The sequence below is a fragment of the Oncorhynchus kisutch genome, linkage group LG8, assembly GCF_002021735.2.
Source record: "Oncorhynchus kisutch isolate 150728-3 linkage group LG8, Okis_V2, whole genome shotgun sequence".
In the NCBI taxonomy this organism is placed as follows: Eukaryota; Metazoa; Chordata; class Actinopteri; order Salmoniformes; family Salmonidae; genus Oncorhynchus; species Oncorhynchus kisutch.
Window position 1 is genome coordinate 59080571 of NC_034181.2, and position 18234 is coordinate 59098804.

At 43.8% G+C, this 18234-nt stretch overlaps 1 protein-coding gene across 2 annotated transcripts in view; it reads left to right on the forward strand.

The window, feature by feature from the left end:
* Positions 1-1170: 1170 nt before the first annotated feature.
* The window catches only part of LOC109895488 (myosin light chain kinase 3), a 38785-nt gene continuing 21721 nt past the window's right edge, over positions 1171-18234 (forward strand). The window contains exon 1 of one of the 2 annotated variants that reach the window (XM_020489196.2): positions 1171-1700. In XM_020489196.2, coding sequence (XP_020344785.1) covers positions 1623-1700 — 78 coding nt within the window. In that variant the 5' untranslated portion in view covers positions 1171-1622. Of the gene's footprint in view, positions 1701-16735; positions 17478-18234 lie in introns of those variants that run through there. The other variant, XM_020489195.2, reaches the window with a different exon arrangement.

Sequence of the window (18234 nt, forward strand, 5' to 3'; positions counted from 1 at the left end):
CCAGTATCACGAGCCCGTCCTCCCCAATTAACGTGCCACCAACCTCCTGTGGTAGAAACATCTCTTTCAATGAAATACTGGACAGTCATTCCGAAGTCCCAGCGTCCAGGGGACCAGCTACAGTAAGTGAACAGTACTGTAAACAACATATTGTTTCAGGAGATGAAACGCCCCTGTTAAGTCTTGTTCGGAAGAATCATCGCGCTTTCCATTTATATCTAACAGTCATGTTAGAGTGCCTGTGTATCCGTCTCGGAGGACTCAGTGGGCTGTTTTGACAACAAAAAAACTTTGGTCGGAGAGGACGGGACATTGAGTACCATTCCACATGAAGTGAGTCAGAGGCAGAGACAAGGACGACAGCAGAGGCAGACACACACACGTCAGGCATCCAAGAAAGACAGATTGTGTACAACTTAAGACAGAACGTGTAAAACTCTATACACACCAGTCATGACAACAGTTTGAATCATGTTGTTCCCTTACCCACCAGCTGTCCTGTGATGTCTAAAGGCAGACAGTTAACTGAAGCAGCATCCACATCAGAAGGAGGATTATGGCATTGTAACAGTCCACCGCCCCACCAGCCACACACTAGTACATGCTGTTCATAATAGATATGTCATATGTGTGGCTCAAGCACGTGTACATACACAGTGACAGGTTAACAGGTCAGTGATAATGACAATGTGCACCATCATCATCATCATCTCCTTAGGACCATTGTGACATCATCCCTCTGGCGTGCATACCTCTTCCTGCATCATGGAGCTGACACTTCCCCTGCGGACAGCAGAGCCTGTAGACAATATCCCAAAAATACCCTGCACTTCTCAACAAGGTGTTCTGTCTGAGGAGGAAAAAACTGCAGTGGGATGCTTGCCAGGAGGTGAAGACTTTTCCATCCCACCTGAAACCCTGTTGCTGCCAGGCTGAGAGGAGTCCTCTTTTTCCCTGAGTCTAAGACTTGGGTGGTTTTGAGGTTAAGACCAGCAACACGATGCCACTGCATTTGAGTGTTGGTGACGCACCTTCTGTTGCCCCAAAGCAGAGTCGTGTGGGATCAGATCCCTAACAGGTTCACACACGCACGCACTCAAAACACACACGGAGGGGTGAACAGGGTGGGGTAAACTGGTATTAACCTCAGTGGGGTGCAGAGAGAGGGCATTCGTGAGAGATCTGAGAACGGGCTCTCTTCACCTCAGACTAGGAATCATCCTCTCATCATCACTGGGTGGGAGGAGGACCCCCACAGAGACTTTCCAAAACAAAAAGGCCAATCTGAACCCCTATTAATAAAGCAGGACACTCACATTTCGTGCATACCCTGCCTAATCTCAGGCAGCTGTTATCTCCCTGCAGGAAGTGCTCTTCGCTCTGGGCTCGGCTGTGGTGCTGGTGCAGTGCTGATATCAATACAGGAGGGGACAGGACAGGGACCCGGCTACAGCACAGGACGAGGCACCGGGTGATAAGATAGAGTTGTCTCTGTCAGTACCCATCTTTCTTTTCCACTATGTTTCAGTACCCAGAGGGCCCGGCTTCCCCATTCTCCATAAGGCATAGAGACCCTGGTATGGAGAACTGTAGGTCCTAACCTTTTAGGCAGAGAGAAAGTGATGGGGACCTCTGTCTACAGAACTCTCCTTCTACGCACTGGAGGTTTCAGCGTGTCTGACTACATCCAAAAGTTCACGGTAAGAGACCTGGCTCTCATTGCTTCTGGGTTGAGGTTATACAAGCTAGTTTTATTTTTGTCATTTTATTTCATCAGGTTCGTGGATGAAATGTCTGATGATTCAAGACAGACCATTGGTCACACAAGGTTGCCTAATAATGATAGGCATCTAATAAAAGACAAAACTAAATGAATTACTGACTAGGCTCTAGAACATTTATGTTTTATGATTTTATTCATAAGGGCCAGGGGTTACATAATATTGAAACACAAGTCATCATACACTCAAAGAAAACGATGCATCGGCATCACTGAACAGAAACGAAGAAACAGCCTCGTGCTCAAAATCACATTAGTAATCGGTCAGTGAAGCGAGACCAAGTCACATTCACTGTACCATAGCTAACTCCTTTAGTTTTTAGCATTGCCCTTAACACAGCATGGGAGCATGGGGGAATGTTATTTGGAGGTGGTCAAATAACATTTGGGAGAGGAGTGGGTTATTACGGCTGAGTCTTGTTTTTCTCAATTACCTTTCAAGTGCTTGAATTAAGACTTCCTTGTGAAGTAATACTTTTTATTTTATGTTCTTAAATAATATGTGAAGCATAGCACTCAGGGTTAGATCATTTGTTCAACAAGCTTGCTGAAAACATGGCTTCTTGCAGAAAAAAAGTTGTAGTTTTGAAGGTCTGTTTTTGTCTATCCATATCAAAAATATCTTCAGGGAAATGATAACAGTTTGTGTGTGTGTGTGTGTGTGTGTGTGTGTGTGTGTTTGTGTTTTCTTCAGAGAAGGAAGGGGAGGAACATCCTCCTTAGTGAATTTCAACAAATAAAAATAGTGAAACATTAAAAATGTTACCCTTTTTAGTTAAAACTATACTAAATATATTCACGTCACCAAATAATTAAAACACACTGTTTTGCAATGAAGGTCTACAGTAGCCTCAAATAAATTCTGTAGAGTAGCACCATGGTGTAGCTGGAGGACAGCTAATTTCCATCCTCCTCTGGGTACATTGACTTCATTAAAAAACCTAGGAGGCTTGTAGTTCTCAACCACTTCCATAGATTTACAAAGTAATTATGACAACTTCCGGAGGACGTCCTCCAACCTACCAGAGCTCTTGCAGCATGAACTGACATGTTGTCCACCCAATCAAAGATCAGAGAATGAATTTAGTACCTAAAGCATAAGCTACAGCTAGCTAGCACTTCAGTGCATACAATGTGGTGAGTAGTTGACTCAAAGAGAGAGAAAGACAATAGTTGAACAGTTGGCTATGACTATCCAAAACGGGAATTCTCCCAAGTCAAGGTAAGATTTTGGCTTTATACATTTATTGCCACTGGTGCCCGCCGGTGCAACTGCTAAACTGCTTGCTGTTGACTGTACACTGCACTGCTTGATTGTAGCATGTTTAATAACGTGTTAGTTCTAGTAACTACAGTATGTTGACTATGACTTTAACATGGTGACAACAATGTAGGCTGTGTGGGATCATTCCTCCAATTCTGTTGAAAAACATTTCTTAAATGGAAGCAAACAGATCGAAACAGGGATAAACATACCTGAATTTGTCCATTAGAAACTCTCGTTTGCAACTGTTGGACTAATGAATACACTATAGATTAGCTAGATGCAGGCAAGCGTGTGCAAGGCGGTATTGAATGTGTCAATGTCTGTCACCTCGATTACTCACATTTTTCTCTCGACCTATGTACCTACAATGTAAACATTAATTCATAGGCTAGGTTGTAGAAACCAATTGATGGGTATAGGGAAAATTCGACTATCATGCACTTTCCTAAACCTATCGATGTTATATTGAGCTGGGTGAAAGGAATATGAATGACAGTCATTCAATATGCTGTAATCAAAAATTTGTCCATGCTCATAAAAAAATAGATTTGTCCTCCCTCATCTTAAACGGCACCAACCGCCACTGGTGTATTATCCATAGCTTTAACTCTGGCAGCTGGCTTAAGAACATACACAAGTCCCTATTATCCTCTGGGAAGCTGTACTTGTTGAGTGATTTATGAGCAACATTCCCTTTAAACTGTGCGGGTGCACAGTAGCCCCGAGACTGCCACACAACACCTCTGGGACCCAAGCAGAAGATATATCAGCCAATGGAGAGAAGCACCTTTTTATTAATCTCGGGCCAGCAGCATACCACCCTGCATCCCACTGCTGGCTTGCTTCTGAAACTAAGCAGGGTTGGTTCAGGTCAGTCCCTTAATTGGAAACTCTGAATCCCTGCATTTTAAACCTCTGGTCTAAAAAAAAAGATCCCAATGCCCCAGGGCAGTGATTGAGGACATTGCCCTGTGTAAGGTGCTGTCTTTCGGATTGGGATGTTAAACAGGTGTCCTAACTCTCTGTGGTCACTAAAGATCCCATGGCTCTTATCATACGATAATGTTAACCCTGGTGTCCTGGCTAAATTCCCAATCTGGCCCTCATACAATCATGGCATCATAATCACCCCCAGTTTACAATTGGCTCATTCATCCCCCCTCCTTATCCCCTGTAACTATTCCCCAGGTCGTTGCTGTAAATGAGAATGTGTTCTCAGTCAATTTACCTGGTAAAATAACTGTAAAATAAAAAATATATGTATATGGGTTACGGTAGGTGCACCCGATTCTGCAGCCCTGCGCCCGGGTAGGCGAACCGTTGCCATTTTGAAAGATTTTATGTGTCTTAATGTACAAACTCTGGCTTCCCGGTGGGCTCAGACAGCAAATGAAGTGTACTATAGGTCTTCCACTGGCCAATCGGATGGCTCCGATTACCGTGTCTGCAGTAACATAGCAGGCATCAAATGAAGCTTCAGCGAAATTGATACTGTGAGATTTCAAAAAATGTAAAACCATGACTAGAGAGTCTGCCAACGAATACAGCAAAGTTTAAGTTCTTACTCAGCCCTGTCAACACTCTGTAAGCCATGAAATGTGCTTTATTTCTTCCTATTTCCATTCAGCGCTACAACAAGCATTGCAGCAGTAATCAATGAGTAGGAAAGTGTATCGATAGGCTGGCGTTGTTGTCATTATTAGCTGCTTGGGTCTTTTTTAATAGGAATATTTCACATTCTCTGTTCATAAAAGTAACAATATGCATCTGTGCATGAGGCAGAAATAATGCCGTGCGACTCGAGTTTTGCCATCAACTGGAAGATGGTGTCCCTTTTTGGTGAGTGTCAGTGGAGGACAGGGAGAGCGGAGGGGATGTTGAGAGGCGGACCATCAGTCTGCTGCTCTCTCTCTCCACTGAGACTGACCATAGATGCAGGCAACATCGGCCCAGTAAAGTAAAAAGAAAAAGCGAATTAGTTAAATGTATGCCCACTTGGCGGTGCCTCACACGTAATACGACAACGGATCTATAACATGTATGCTCATATAGCCTACTTCAAATTTTGAAATATAATTTCCAAAAATGTCCCGAACAACAATGCATTGACAGGGCAATTCAAGCAAAGCCAATATGCGGTGATAATATATGGTTTACTGCACAAACCTGATTGCCACAGTACTGTTTTTAATTGATTAATGTTGCATTGGCTTATGTTTTTTAAGTATTGTTAAAAATAAATCTGAGCGGGAGATCTCGGCATGCATTTTGACTCAGAAAGTGATCTTGACACCGAAAAGGTTGAGGACCACTGGTCTAGAGTTTTCCCTATTAATACTTTCAACGTTTCCCTTTACTGTTCAATTGTGGTCGAATCAACGCAATATCAGCCACTTTCAATGCAACATATAGAAAAGGAAAGAGAACAATGCAATAATTGTTTTTTTAGACAGAATGCATCGAGTAAGATTATATTGCATTGACATGCAGGACTCTACACTTTACCAGTGCGCCATAACCAATCAGAGTTGCAGTAGGCCTATATGCAAATAGACCTTTGCCATATATGGATCTGTGCTGTTTACTTTGAACTGGACTGTGTTTACAGCATGAGTGATCATGATTAGATGCGCTTGTTTTGAAATCAAAGCGAGAGCAGCATGTAGCCACGTGTGCATAATTTGGTAATATCCTTTGCTAGTTAGTGAATTAGATCATTTGTAGTCAGCAATAGGGGAGTGATTGCTTCCTACAAGAGCACAAAATGTGTACATTTCTAGACATCTTTGAAAAGTGAGTCAGGTAAAAGAGCTTTTTTGTTTTGTTTTAAAGGGTCAGTGTTGTATTTTGAGACAGGCTTGAATAAGCCAAGTAGCCAATAGGCAGAGGGTAGCATCATTTGTCTGATTCTCTGTAATAATAGTATGGGAATAATAATGCCTTCTATTTTGTAAAGTGGTTTCTTTCATCAAACAACACAACACAACATGTTCAGTCACCTCCTTGTCTGAAGGACAAGTGGATAAACAGGTTCATGTTAAGACCTACCTGTTTTTTCCCCTAGAAGTCTGTAGGCCTACATTGAACACCACACATTTTCTGCTACTGTAAACTGTATGGCAGAACAGCTATTTCTATGTTAAAATGTCACAGGGTGTATTTTCTTGATGATAGGCCACTCTGGTAGGCCTACATTATGATCAAATACAGCCTCAGTGTTAACAGTGAACGCACGCTGGAAGTTGCTCATCATTTTCACAATATTCAAGTTTGCGCTCAGCCAGACCTGAAATGTGCTCAGTGCCGTCATGTTTTTAAGGGAACATTGCTTATGAGTGGATACTCAGAAGAAGGGAGCAAGTAGTAAACAGTCTCTTCACTTCAGACTACCACCACTATGTGCATACAAACTAACAACCAATGGGAACTTTGGGAAGTCTACTAACTGGCACTTACCATCCCTAAGCCTATTTCAACATGACTTTTGTTGAAATGTATTTTAGATACAGTGAATATTACATCAACCTTTCACTAGGATACGCTGTGTGGTATTAATCCCACAGAACCACAAAGGTATTTTAAACTTGTGATTGACATACAGTTGAAGTCAGAAGTTTACATACACCTTAGCCAAAAACATTTAAACTCAGTTTTTCACAATTCCTGACATTTATTCCTAGTAAAATTCCCTGTTGTAGGTCAGTTAGGATGACCACTTTATTTTTAAGAATGTAACATGTCAGAATAGAATAGAGGGAATGAGGGAATAGAGGGAATGATTTATTTCAGATATGATTTCTTTCATCACATTCCCAGTGGATCAGAAGTTTACATATGTAATAGATGTAAATCGTACTCTCCTTGCGTTGTGTTTTCTCCAAATAAAGGGGGAGATCACGAACGTCAGGTCTTCCCAGTATGAAAACGTGATGCAGGGGGTAGGTCACGTTCTGACTACTGTTTTATGTTTTGTATTTTACAATGTGTACAAGTTTGCTGTACGTTACTGATTTATACATGTGTGGGTATATGGTACCTGTTAGGGATTGAAGGGCTTTCTGGGATGTGCTTTGGCATATGATGTAAATAAGCCAGTGGTCCCAGTTGAGCATCAGTGGTCCCAGTTGAGCATCATTTATTTCTGTTGTTAAATGGGAAACAGCACGTTAGTTGTGCAGGGCTTAACGATATTGATGGCTGTCGATGGCCAAATCCCTTGCGATCACATTTTCATACTGGGCGAACAAAATACAATACAAAATGTAACGTGTAAATACCTGTTGTTAAATGGGAAACAGCACGTTAGTTGTGCAGGGCGTAGCAGTATTGATGGCTGTCGATGGCAAAATCTGTAGCATGAAGACAACTGTGTTAGCAGGGGGCTTATGTGATCATTACATCAGTGTATGCTAGCTAACACACTTATTTACAGCAATCATATGCCAAAGCACATCCCAGAAAGCACTTCAATCCCTATATAGGTACCATATACCCACACATGTATAAATCAGTAACGTACAGCAAACACATTGTAAAATATAAAATATAAATCAGAATGTGACCTACCCCCTGCATCACATTTTCATACTGGGAAGACCTGACGGTCGCGATCTCCCCCTATCTGCAAGTGGGGCCAATCACAACACACCTTATTGTCATCAGAGTTGAACCAACCAATAAGAATGCTTGAACATTAAATACACATTTCTTTAGAGGCAAGTGGAAACATAACCAACCCTATTACACATACACTCAATTTGTATTTGGTAGCATTGCCTTTAAATTGTTTAACTTGGGTCAAACGTTTCGGGTAGCCTTCCACAAGCTTCCCACAATAAGTTGGGTGAATTTTGGCCCATTCCTCCTGACAGCTGGTGTAACTGAATCAGGTTTGTACGCCTCCTTGCTCGCACACGCTTCTTCAGTTCTGCCCACAAATGTTCTAAAGGATTTAGGTCAGGGCTTTGTGATGGCCACTCCAGTACCTTGACATTGTTGTCCTTAAGCCATTTTGCCACAACTTTGGAAGTGTGCTTGGGGTCATTGTCCATTTGGAAGACCCATTTGCAACCAAGCTGTAACTTTAATTGATGTCTTGAGATGTTGCTTCAATATATCCACATCATTTTCCTTCCTCATGATGCCATCTATTTTGTGAAGTGCACCAGTTCCTCCTGCAGCAAAGCACCCCCACAACATGATGCTGCCACCCCCGTGCTTCACGGTTGGAATGGTGTTCTTTGGCTTGCAAGCCTCCCCTTTTTCCTCCAAACAAACATGGTCATTATGGCCAAACAGTTATATTTTTGTTTCATCAGAACAGAGGACATTTCTCCAAAAAGTACGATCTTTGTCCCCATGTGCAGTTGCAATCCATAATCTGGCTTTTTTATGGTGGTTTTGGAGCAGTGGCTTCTTCCTTGCTGAGCGGTCTTTCAGGTTATCGACATAGGACTCATTTTACTGTGGATATAGATACTTTTGTATCTGTTTCCTCCAGCGTCTTCTCAAGGTCTTTTGCTGTTGTTCTGGGATTGATTTGCACTTTTCACACCAAAGTAGGTTCATCTCTAGGAGGCAGAACACGTCTCCTTCCTGAGCGGTATGACGGCTGCGTGGTCCCATGGTGTTTCTGGTTTTTTATTTCAATTACTTGTGTCATGCACATAGTAGATGTCCTAACCGACTTGCCAAAACTATAGATTTGTTAACAAGAAATTTGTGGAGTGGTTGAAAAACAAGTTTTAATGACTCCAACCTAAGTGTATGTAAACCTCCGACTTGTACACTGTATCATGTTAATGTCAGGGGTCATGGAGAAAGATGAGAATTAGGTACAGCAAAAACTTTCCATCACTAGCTCTGCAAACAGATCAAAATACTGCCAACAGCACTAACTAGTCCCACTAGGCAAACACCTTGCCACGCACACTTGTTCTGATGAATCAGGAATACCAGTCAGATATTAATACAAATCCAGAGAATTTCCCATGCACACAATACTGTTAGCAGGACATGCACTCCAGAATGTTCCATGCTGTGTACACTTTAGAGAGGTGCACACCTGTCAGGAAAGATATAATTAGATTCTATTGCGTTTACGGCAAACCTCCCACTAACCTCCACCCCCAATTTTTCTTCACCCCACCTCACAGAATGTGGTCACGTAACATGGAACTGCCCCCGTAAACACTAGCCAGAAGAATGGAAACTATATGCAGAGGCGTTCAGTCAGACAGTTTTCATATGTTCCCTCTTTTGGTAGACAATAGGCTTTAATGGGGTATGGTTAGACAGGGTTAGATGGAGAGGACCGGAAGAAACCCAGAATACCCTCTCCAGTGACCTCACAGGTGTGAAACGTTGTTGTGTCAGGGAGGTAGCTTTGGGGTCACGTTTCCATTTCAGAGGGCAAATACACCAGGTTAACCCTGTTCAATACAAAGAGCCATGGTATTCCTACAGACAGCTTCAGTGTCCAGTTAGTTGGGTCTCCTTTACTTCCTTTGTCTGAATGACTTCCACTCTGTGATTTTATTAGTGACTGCCAGGAGCCATGTTTATTTTACTGCTATTGTTACGGACACTGTTACAGACATTAAATACAAGTAAACATGTGTTTTGTAACTCTAGTGGTACCACAGCAGCTGTGCAAATGAAGGAAACTGTCCGTGTGTCTGATGTGTAATGGTTCCTCCCGGCAGGCATGTGCACAGATAGGACTCTACCTTTTGCCGAGAATATACTCCCACCCTTTTGGGTGGAAGTATAATTTCCCCCCAAAAATGTTTCAAATATTTTCTGTTGTTCTGAACCCACTGCCCACAAATCATTGTTAAAGTAGTCGGAATGACAGATTTGGTCATTGACAAGCCCCTAAATTGGAACGCAGTGGCTGTACAGTAACATTCTATACATGATGTCAGAGCTCAGGGTCTCCGCTTTGCAGCTCTATATGGGTTTTGACTGACAATCATTCTACATTTGACAGCCGTTCTAAATCACTCACATTAAATGGGCAACTTTTGAGCATTTGTTGTTGTTTGGATTCAGTCTTGTGTCAGGTGAACTGTTGTGTCCTCTCATTTGGTCTGATAATTTACCCATAAGATCCAACGTGTTCTCGTTCAATTGCTACCATGCCTTTTTTAGAGTTATTTTGTTAGAAAGATTTCAATTAGTCCCTATCAATATAGGCCAGTTTCCACGAGTGTAAAGGGTTAAGCAAAGCAATAAATGTAATAGATCTGTGCTAAATGACTACAGAGTTATTATAGATGAAATATTAAATTACTTTCAGACTAAGAGTTATTTATTTGTGTCATTTAATTTGCCATTAAGATGTGACCATCTATTGCTTTTATATACAGTAACTAAATCATCAAAGTTGCCTAATAATTGCTCAATGAGTCCATGACCATGATTGTAGGGATTTATTTGGGGTGGAAGGGTGACCTTTTTTTGTTTCAGCACATGCCCCCAAAAGGTCTTCGCACGGCCCTGCTTCCCAGCAACAGTAAGGTGTAAGGTGATTATAGGTGCATTCTGGACAGGACCCTCTGCCGAATCGTAGGGACAGGGCATCGGCTTTGGTGTTTTTTTAACCTGGGCGATAGGTCTGCGTGAAGTCGAACCTAGTGAAGAAAAGGGCCCACTTTGCTTGGCGTGGATTCAGCCTCCTCATTGTCAGTATGTATTCCAGGTTCCGATGGTCGGTTGGGATGATGAATGGTTCCTTGGTGCCCTCCAGCCAGTGTCTCCACTCCTCTAATGCCAACATCACAGACGTCGTAATTCCTCTCTGCAGGGGACAGTTTCTTTGAGTAATATGCACATGGATACAATTACTGTTGATTACCCTGTCATTGAGACAGAACTGTCCCCACGCCCACCTCTGAAGCGTTTACCTCAACCACAAAGGATATCATGGGATCTGGGTGTTTGTGTAACGATCCTCTTTGTCTGATGAAGAGTAGTCAAGATCGGACCATGGTTCTCAATCAGAGACAACGATTGACAGCTACCTCTGATTGGGAACCATACCAGGCCAAACACATAGAAGTACAAAACATAGTACAAAACATAGAACAAAACATAGAATGCCCACCCCAACTCACGCCCTGACCAAACCAAAATAGAGACATAAAAAAAGAACTAAGGTCAGGACGTGACAGTCTGAGCAATGGGGCGGAGGTGAAACGTCCCTTGAGTAGACAGATGGCCTCGTCGGCTGCTGGGCTCCACACCAACATACGGGGACCAACCTTGAGAAGAGAGGTGAGAGGGGTGGCGACGGAGCTGAAGTTCCTGATGAAATGGCAGTAGAAGTTGGAAAATCCCAAAAGCCTTTGTAACCCCTATTTTTGTGGTTGGGACTGGCCATGACCTGACCGCATCTACCTTCTTGTCGGCCATCCTCATTCCCTGCATGCTGATTTAGTAGCCTAAGCTAAGAAGGAAACTGCCTTGAAATTAGCACATCTCAGCCTTAAAAAAAAAATGTTTTAACCAGGCAAGTCAGTTAAGAAGAAATTCTTATTTACAATGACAGCCTAGGAACAGTGGGTTAACTGTCTTCTTCAGGGGCAGAACAACAGATGTGAACCTTGTCAGCTCGGGGATTCGATCTAGCAACCTTTTGGTTACTGGCCCAATGCTCTAACCACTAGGCTACCTGCCGCCCAGCCTTGATGAAATGGTGGTTAGCCAGAAGGTGTTCCAGAACTGCTCGACATGAGTGATGTGATCCTACAGTAGCTGAGTAGACCAGGATGTCATCAATATACACGGCCACCTCGCGTCCGAGCATGTCCCTGAACATCTCGTTAATGAATGCCTGGAACACTGACGGAGCATTGGCTAAGCCAAATGGATTCACCAAGTACTCGTATTGGCCAGACATCGTGCTAAACCCAGTCTTCCATTCACCCCTCTCCCAGATGCGGATGAGATTATATGCACTCTGCAGGTCCAGTTTGGTAAAGAACCATGCTGCGCGGAGCTGTTTGATGGCTGCCGGCATCAACGGGAGAGGGTAACGGTACTTCGTGGTGATTTCATTGAGTCCCCTGTAATTAATACATGGATGTAACCTTCCATCCTTCTTGGCCACAAAGAAGAAACTAGCCGATGCAGGAGAAGTGGACGTAAGGATGAAACCTTGTTGGAGCGCCTCTTGGATGTAATCATCCATGGCCTGGGTCTCAGCCACCGACAGAGGGTAGATGCAGAGGCGTAGACACTGCCAGCATGTTGATAACACTGTCCCAGGGGTGATGAGGAGGAAGACAGGTGGCGCTGGTCTTGTAGAATACCTTCCGCAGGTCCTGGTATACCTCCGAGATATTGGGCTGAAGGGCAACCACATGATTCTCAACCGATGTGAACCACAGGGGATGGGGAAGCAGGTCCTCTGGAATTCAGGTGACCAGTCTGTGAGTCTCATCCTTGACCTTGAAGCCAAGGGAGGCCAAGGTGGTGATCATGTGAACTGGTGCACTGGTGATGAAGGGGATGTTCTCCTGATGAATTGACTCCCCAGTGAGGGTGAGTGGTTGTGTGTGATGGTTCCGGATCCTAGTGGCCGATTATGGAGGGCTTGAACCGGGAAAAGAGACGCGAGCGGGTATGAGATAATGTTAAGAGAGGAGGCAAGGACCTGGTCAATAAAGTTCCCCGTGGCACCAGAATCCACTAACACTGTAGACACAGTACACGAGGGACAGTCAACTAGTGTGATGGACACCAAAAGAGTTTAGCAGAAAGTGATTAAGATGGGATACTCACTCCTGCCCCAGGAGGTGGAAGATCATGTGACCGTCCCTCTGCTCTTGTGGATCCTGGATTAGGAAGTGCCGGACACCACTGGAGCTGGTGCCCTCCCTTGACCACAATACAGACAGAGCCCCAGCTGTCTCGTCCTGCATCGCTCCGCCGCGGTGAGGCGTGTGACCCCCTACCTTCATGGGTTCAGGCTCTGATCCAGAGTGTTCACGGAGGGAGGGAGGGAGAGAAGCGATGAGAGTACCTACGTTCCTGAAGTAGGTTATCCAGGCGGATGGAAGGTGTGTGCGTACTCTGCAGCCGTCTGGTCCCCTGCCCCCTCTCTGCCCTCCGGGGGATGATCAAAGATACATTTTAACAGAGCCATGAACCCCTCATATGAATCTAGCTCCTCCTCTCCTCTCTCCCAGACGGCCGTGGCCCATTCCAACACATGCCCAGTCAACAGATAAATAACCGTGGTAACCTTGGACCTCTCGGTGGTGGGGGCCCCCATCTGGTGTGTTAAGTAGACGGAGCACTAAAGTAGGAAGCCACGGGCATTTAGATGGGGTGCCATCATATTTATCCATGAGGGACAAACAGGCATCGCTGACCTGAGTGGGTTGCTGAATGGGCTGTTGTGCTGGGTCGACTGGTTGTAGAGTATCCTCCACTAGTTGACGGCAACGCCTCCCAGGTATGTTTGAGACGTTGCACACTGCAAAGAACCTCTTCCATAGCCATCCCTAGTTGTGCCAGTTGGTCATGGTATTGATGTAGAAAGTATCCCTGCTTGTTGACCGTCTCGGAGATATTCTGTTTTCCTGCTCCTTCCATTGTTGGAGTCAGTATTCTGTAACGGAGATGCTGAGAGTCGAGAAGCAGGTGCAGGTGAAACGTTTAATAAAACATCAAACATGGAACGAGCCAACTTAACAGTAGCGTCTACGCATTAAACACAGGATCAATACTGACTCGGGAAGGAACATAAGGGAGTGCCAGATAGAGGGGAGGTAATAAGTGAAGTAATGGAGTCCATGTGTGCCTCATGATGATATGCAGGTGCGCGTAATGATTGATGCCAGGTGTGTGTAATGATGGATCCCAGGACCGGTGATTAGTATACCGGCGACGTCGAACGCCGGAGGGGAGGAGCGGCAGTAGACGTGACACGGTCTATATTTTAAATGTTGTTACGGTCTTGGTATTAAGGGCCCATCCTACATTACCCATATGTATTGGGTCACATCATCATCGCTGGCCTGATCCCATGTCACCGCACCTCTCATTATCTATTGTTTCCTGTTATTCATTGCAGCTGGCCCTGCCCATTTGGGGGAGTAGACATTAATTTAGGAGCGCTGCTACTGCCAACGCTTACTTTCTGATATGCTAGGATGCTAGCTAACTAGCCTGCCCTGGGTTATGGGGTGGTAAATAGAGTTGTTATGATGGTTCAGAGCTGCTGAGCGGCACACCCCCAGTGGAAAACCACAGCGGAGGCACATTTATTTTGCAGGCCAGCATCCTACCAGAGATTTCCATTGCCACTCCATTGCATAATGTGGTTACATTTCAGTGGGATGGTTCCTGGCATAGGCCCAAGGCAGAGAGCTAGCCTATAGTCTCATTGGGAAGAGATTTATAAATAAAGAACCCAGTTTACATTCTGCCCATTAGACTGGGCCTAAGGGACTCAAGTCTACTACTTGGCAGTGTTACAGCTGCATATGGATGGTTCTATGGGCCATCCTCTGCTCTCCAGATCAGGAGACAGGGACCCATAATTTCAGCAAATCATCGCATCACTATTCACAGCGCTGGGATGAAGACATGCAGTATCCTCAGAATGTATGATAACTGAATTAGGAGACAACACGTTTGTCTTCTCAGAAATGGCCGTAACACATATTTACCAGGAGGATTTTGCTTTCAAATTGTTTTCTAGAGCTCATTGGTCAACAGCTGAGCATGTTAGCCTAAACATATTTTATTAAGGTCTAGCTTGTTGAATCTTTGAAAATCACGGATTACATCATTGAGGTCCATTTGTCATAGAGCTGTCTTTTCAATAATAGTTTAAACAACAAACAGTATTTGCAATACCTTACTAATAACTGGGAGATGGGAAAGACCCGTGCAGTACAAAATGCCAGGATGTTCCAAGAAAACATTCCCATCCAATGGGATAGTAGGGGAGACGGGTGTTGTTTGTCACCGTTTTTACTCGTGTGTATTTCTCAGAACCAGTATATCTTACAAGACTCTTTTCAACATTAAAAGAAAGACAATGGTCTTGGGTGGTAATAGGGACTCTTTTTATTCTCATATCTTATTCCAACATGAAGTTATACGCCATCAAACACACTCTGCCCACTTGTGACAACCAGCCCCATCACAGGGTAGTCACAATGTTTGCTTGTAGCTTATTCTTTTCGTAATAGGAAATAACGCAATATAGCACACATTCTTAGAAATAGCTTATCTTTGATAGAATGATATTTCTAACAGAATTCAGCATTTTATACCTTGAGAATAATGTATGACGTTTTTTTGTATATCAAATCAAAGTTTATTTGTCACTTGCGCCGAATACAACAGTGAAATTCTTATGTTTGCACACGCGTGTACATGTGTGGGTGTGTGAAATCAAAAAGATGTGTGTGAGAGAGACAACACTCCCAGATAGCACAGACACCTCTGTCCAACAGATGTATACGTGATGCATTGGGAAGATGCATTTTAGACATCTTTTGCTAATTAGCAAGACGTCTCACAAAAAAAAAGACGTCTCACATTCTACATTCTAAATTCTAGAGTTCTACATCGTTTATACGTCGGCCCAGGCATCAACATTCTATTCTGATGTCTCGGTGACGTCTTCCCAATCTGAACACGCTCTCCACACTACATATTCCCAACACATTTTGATATGTCGTCCAAAGTTGTTCGTTTTTACTGGGAAGGGATGTCTTTATAGCAACAGCACAAAATAGCTTGGGATATATTGTATACTGGCAGTGGCAATGTCCCCGAACAGTATGGTTACAATGGAGTTAATAGTGACAACCTACCCCACCAATGCTAGTTACCACATGGCTTGATAAACATAATTTTTCATGTATAATCCCATAATTCAAACATTTATAAACTAAAATAACAAGACATACTTTATGTTTTTTATTTTATCTGTGAGAAACACATACATTCCACTCACCTCGATGTTTTGTCACACTGACATGAATTGACAAGGCGGATGAGTTCTTTCAAAGAATTCACACATTTGAATCTTAAATTTATTACACAGCACACTCTAGATTGGGAGTAACAAGCACTGTGACAACCAACCTACGAGACAACCAACCCCAGTCTCCCCTACCCTGGACCAGAGGGAGAGGGCAAACTACTTAGATTCCTGCTTGCACTTCATCATCATTCCTCTGTCTACAGAGGTTTATTTTTAAAGGGAGGTGTCAAGTCACGTTCCTTTGAGCGATGATGGGGTACAGTCGCCCAATCAGAGAAGCTGTGCTGGGCGGACCAGAACCTTTAGATCCACCAATGGCACACTTCACTCTATCAGCACCAGTAAACACACTAAAACATATACAAACAAACAACCTGTACATCCCAATGGGTCGGCAACATGACAATGGGTCAACATTTTAAAACAACACCCTTTTCAAAGCTCACAACATCTCTCTCTCTTAATACTGGCAAAAGGCCATCATCAAAAGGTCATTCCGTGCATGCCCACCAGTCAATAGCATCTTCTGAGGTTGAATTTAAAAGTTTTGGTGACGTCAAGCGGCCATTGGAATTTTGGCAGTGGCGGGGCTACTATATAAAAACTTTAGGACAGAGAGGTAGAGAGAGGGGAGGGGGGAGACAAGTGGAAAGATAAGATAGCGAAGAGTTGGTGTTTATTTAAGTGGTGTCATGTCTCTGGCACATACAGACAACAGGGTCCGACAGAGCTGCCTGTATGGGAGAGGAACAACAACACCTCGGGAGCTTGAACTAAAATAGATCCAATGCAGCTTGGAGCAAGGTGGATTAGCACAGCTTCCTTTGTCTCACCTGACACTTGTTCCCCGCTGTGTGGAATTTCTTGGAACTATGAGTAAACCAGAGACATTGGCCTCCTGCATTGCCAAGATGTACGAGGGGGGTAAATTGGACAATGCTGGGGCCCCTTCTGGAGCAATGAAAAAGCCAACAAACAGCCTGCTGAACAGCCTGGGAGGCATGGAGGTCAAGCTGAATCAGCTGGAGGTGAAGGTGGAGCAGATAGCCTGCAGCCAGACAGAGGTCCTCAGAAGGCTGGACATGGTGTGCCAGGGCATGGGGACGCTGGAGAAGGACCTGGCCCAGCTCAGAAAGGACAGGGACAGGGGCTCTCGTGGAGGTGGAGGGGACCCTTCTTTGTTCTCGGAGGTCAAGGTACTGTGTGGGGAGACCGTGGCGCTGCTGAAGAACCTGCAGCAGGAGGGTAAATGGCAACGGGAAAAGATTGAGGGAATAGAGAGCTCGGTTTCGGCCATGGACAAGCTCTGGGGATACGTGGGGGAAGTCTTCCGAAACTCCAAGATAGTGGAGTTCATCTTGAAAGGCATCGTACCCTGGAGGAAACAGGGCCTAATGTACATCCAAGCGGAGGAGGAGGTCAGTGAGGTCATACTGAAGCAGGCTGGCACATCTTTGCCATTTCATTAAATGTGATGTCCTTAGGTGCTTAAAAATGTTTGAGTTATTTTGAGTTATGGTATTAACATCTGCTTTCATTTATTTTGTGAGCCATGACTCTCCCGTTCACCCTTACCCACTTAATTTAATAATTGTAAAGAACGCAGTGCATTCTGTATAGTGTACAGTGTACACTATCATTGTTTTGTTCTCACACTTTTAAATACTTCTCATTCAAATGGAGACATGAGGTCAAATTAGTTCATCATTTGCAGTACAGATATGCAATGTTCATCCTGTTTAGTTCACCACATGATGTGGTGTAAAATAAAGGGAACGATTTCTCTTTGAAAATTACAAATCCATGCTTTGGGCTTGCGGGGAAAGGATTTCAATGTTGGTGATTTGACTTCGATAACAGCATCTTTGTTAAATGTTAACTCTTCGTAAATGGTCATTGCTATTTTCATAGGGCATGACCTAACATAATGAGGAAGTGTAAGTTGAAGGTGGGCGTTTGTCCAGCAAAATGTCTGTTGAAATCCCCTGTGCAAAGTGTTGCTACAGAGTAGCCTTGTGCAAAGTCACTGAACCTGGCGACCTGTGTCTCTGTCCGACTGTCTCTAAAATGTTTCTTCAGCTGTTGGGAAACAATGTGAGCTGTTTCAGTCATGTTACTGTCAAGATAAGGCTGTTTGCTAGCATAAAATCCAAAGTGAAAATGAAGTGAGAGGGA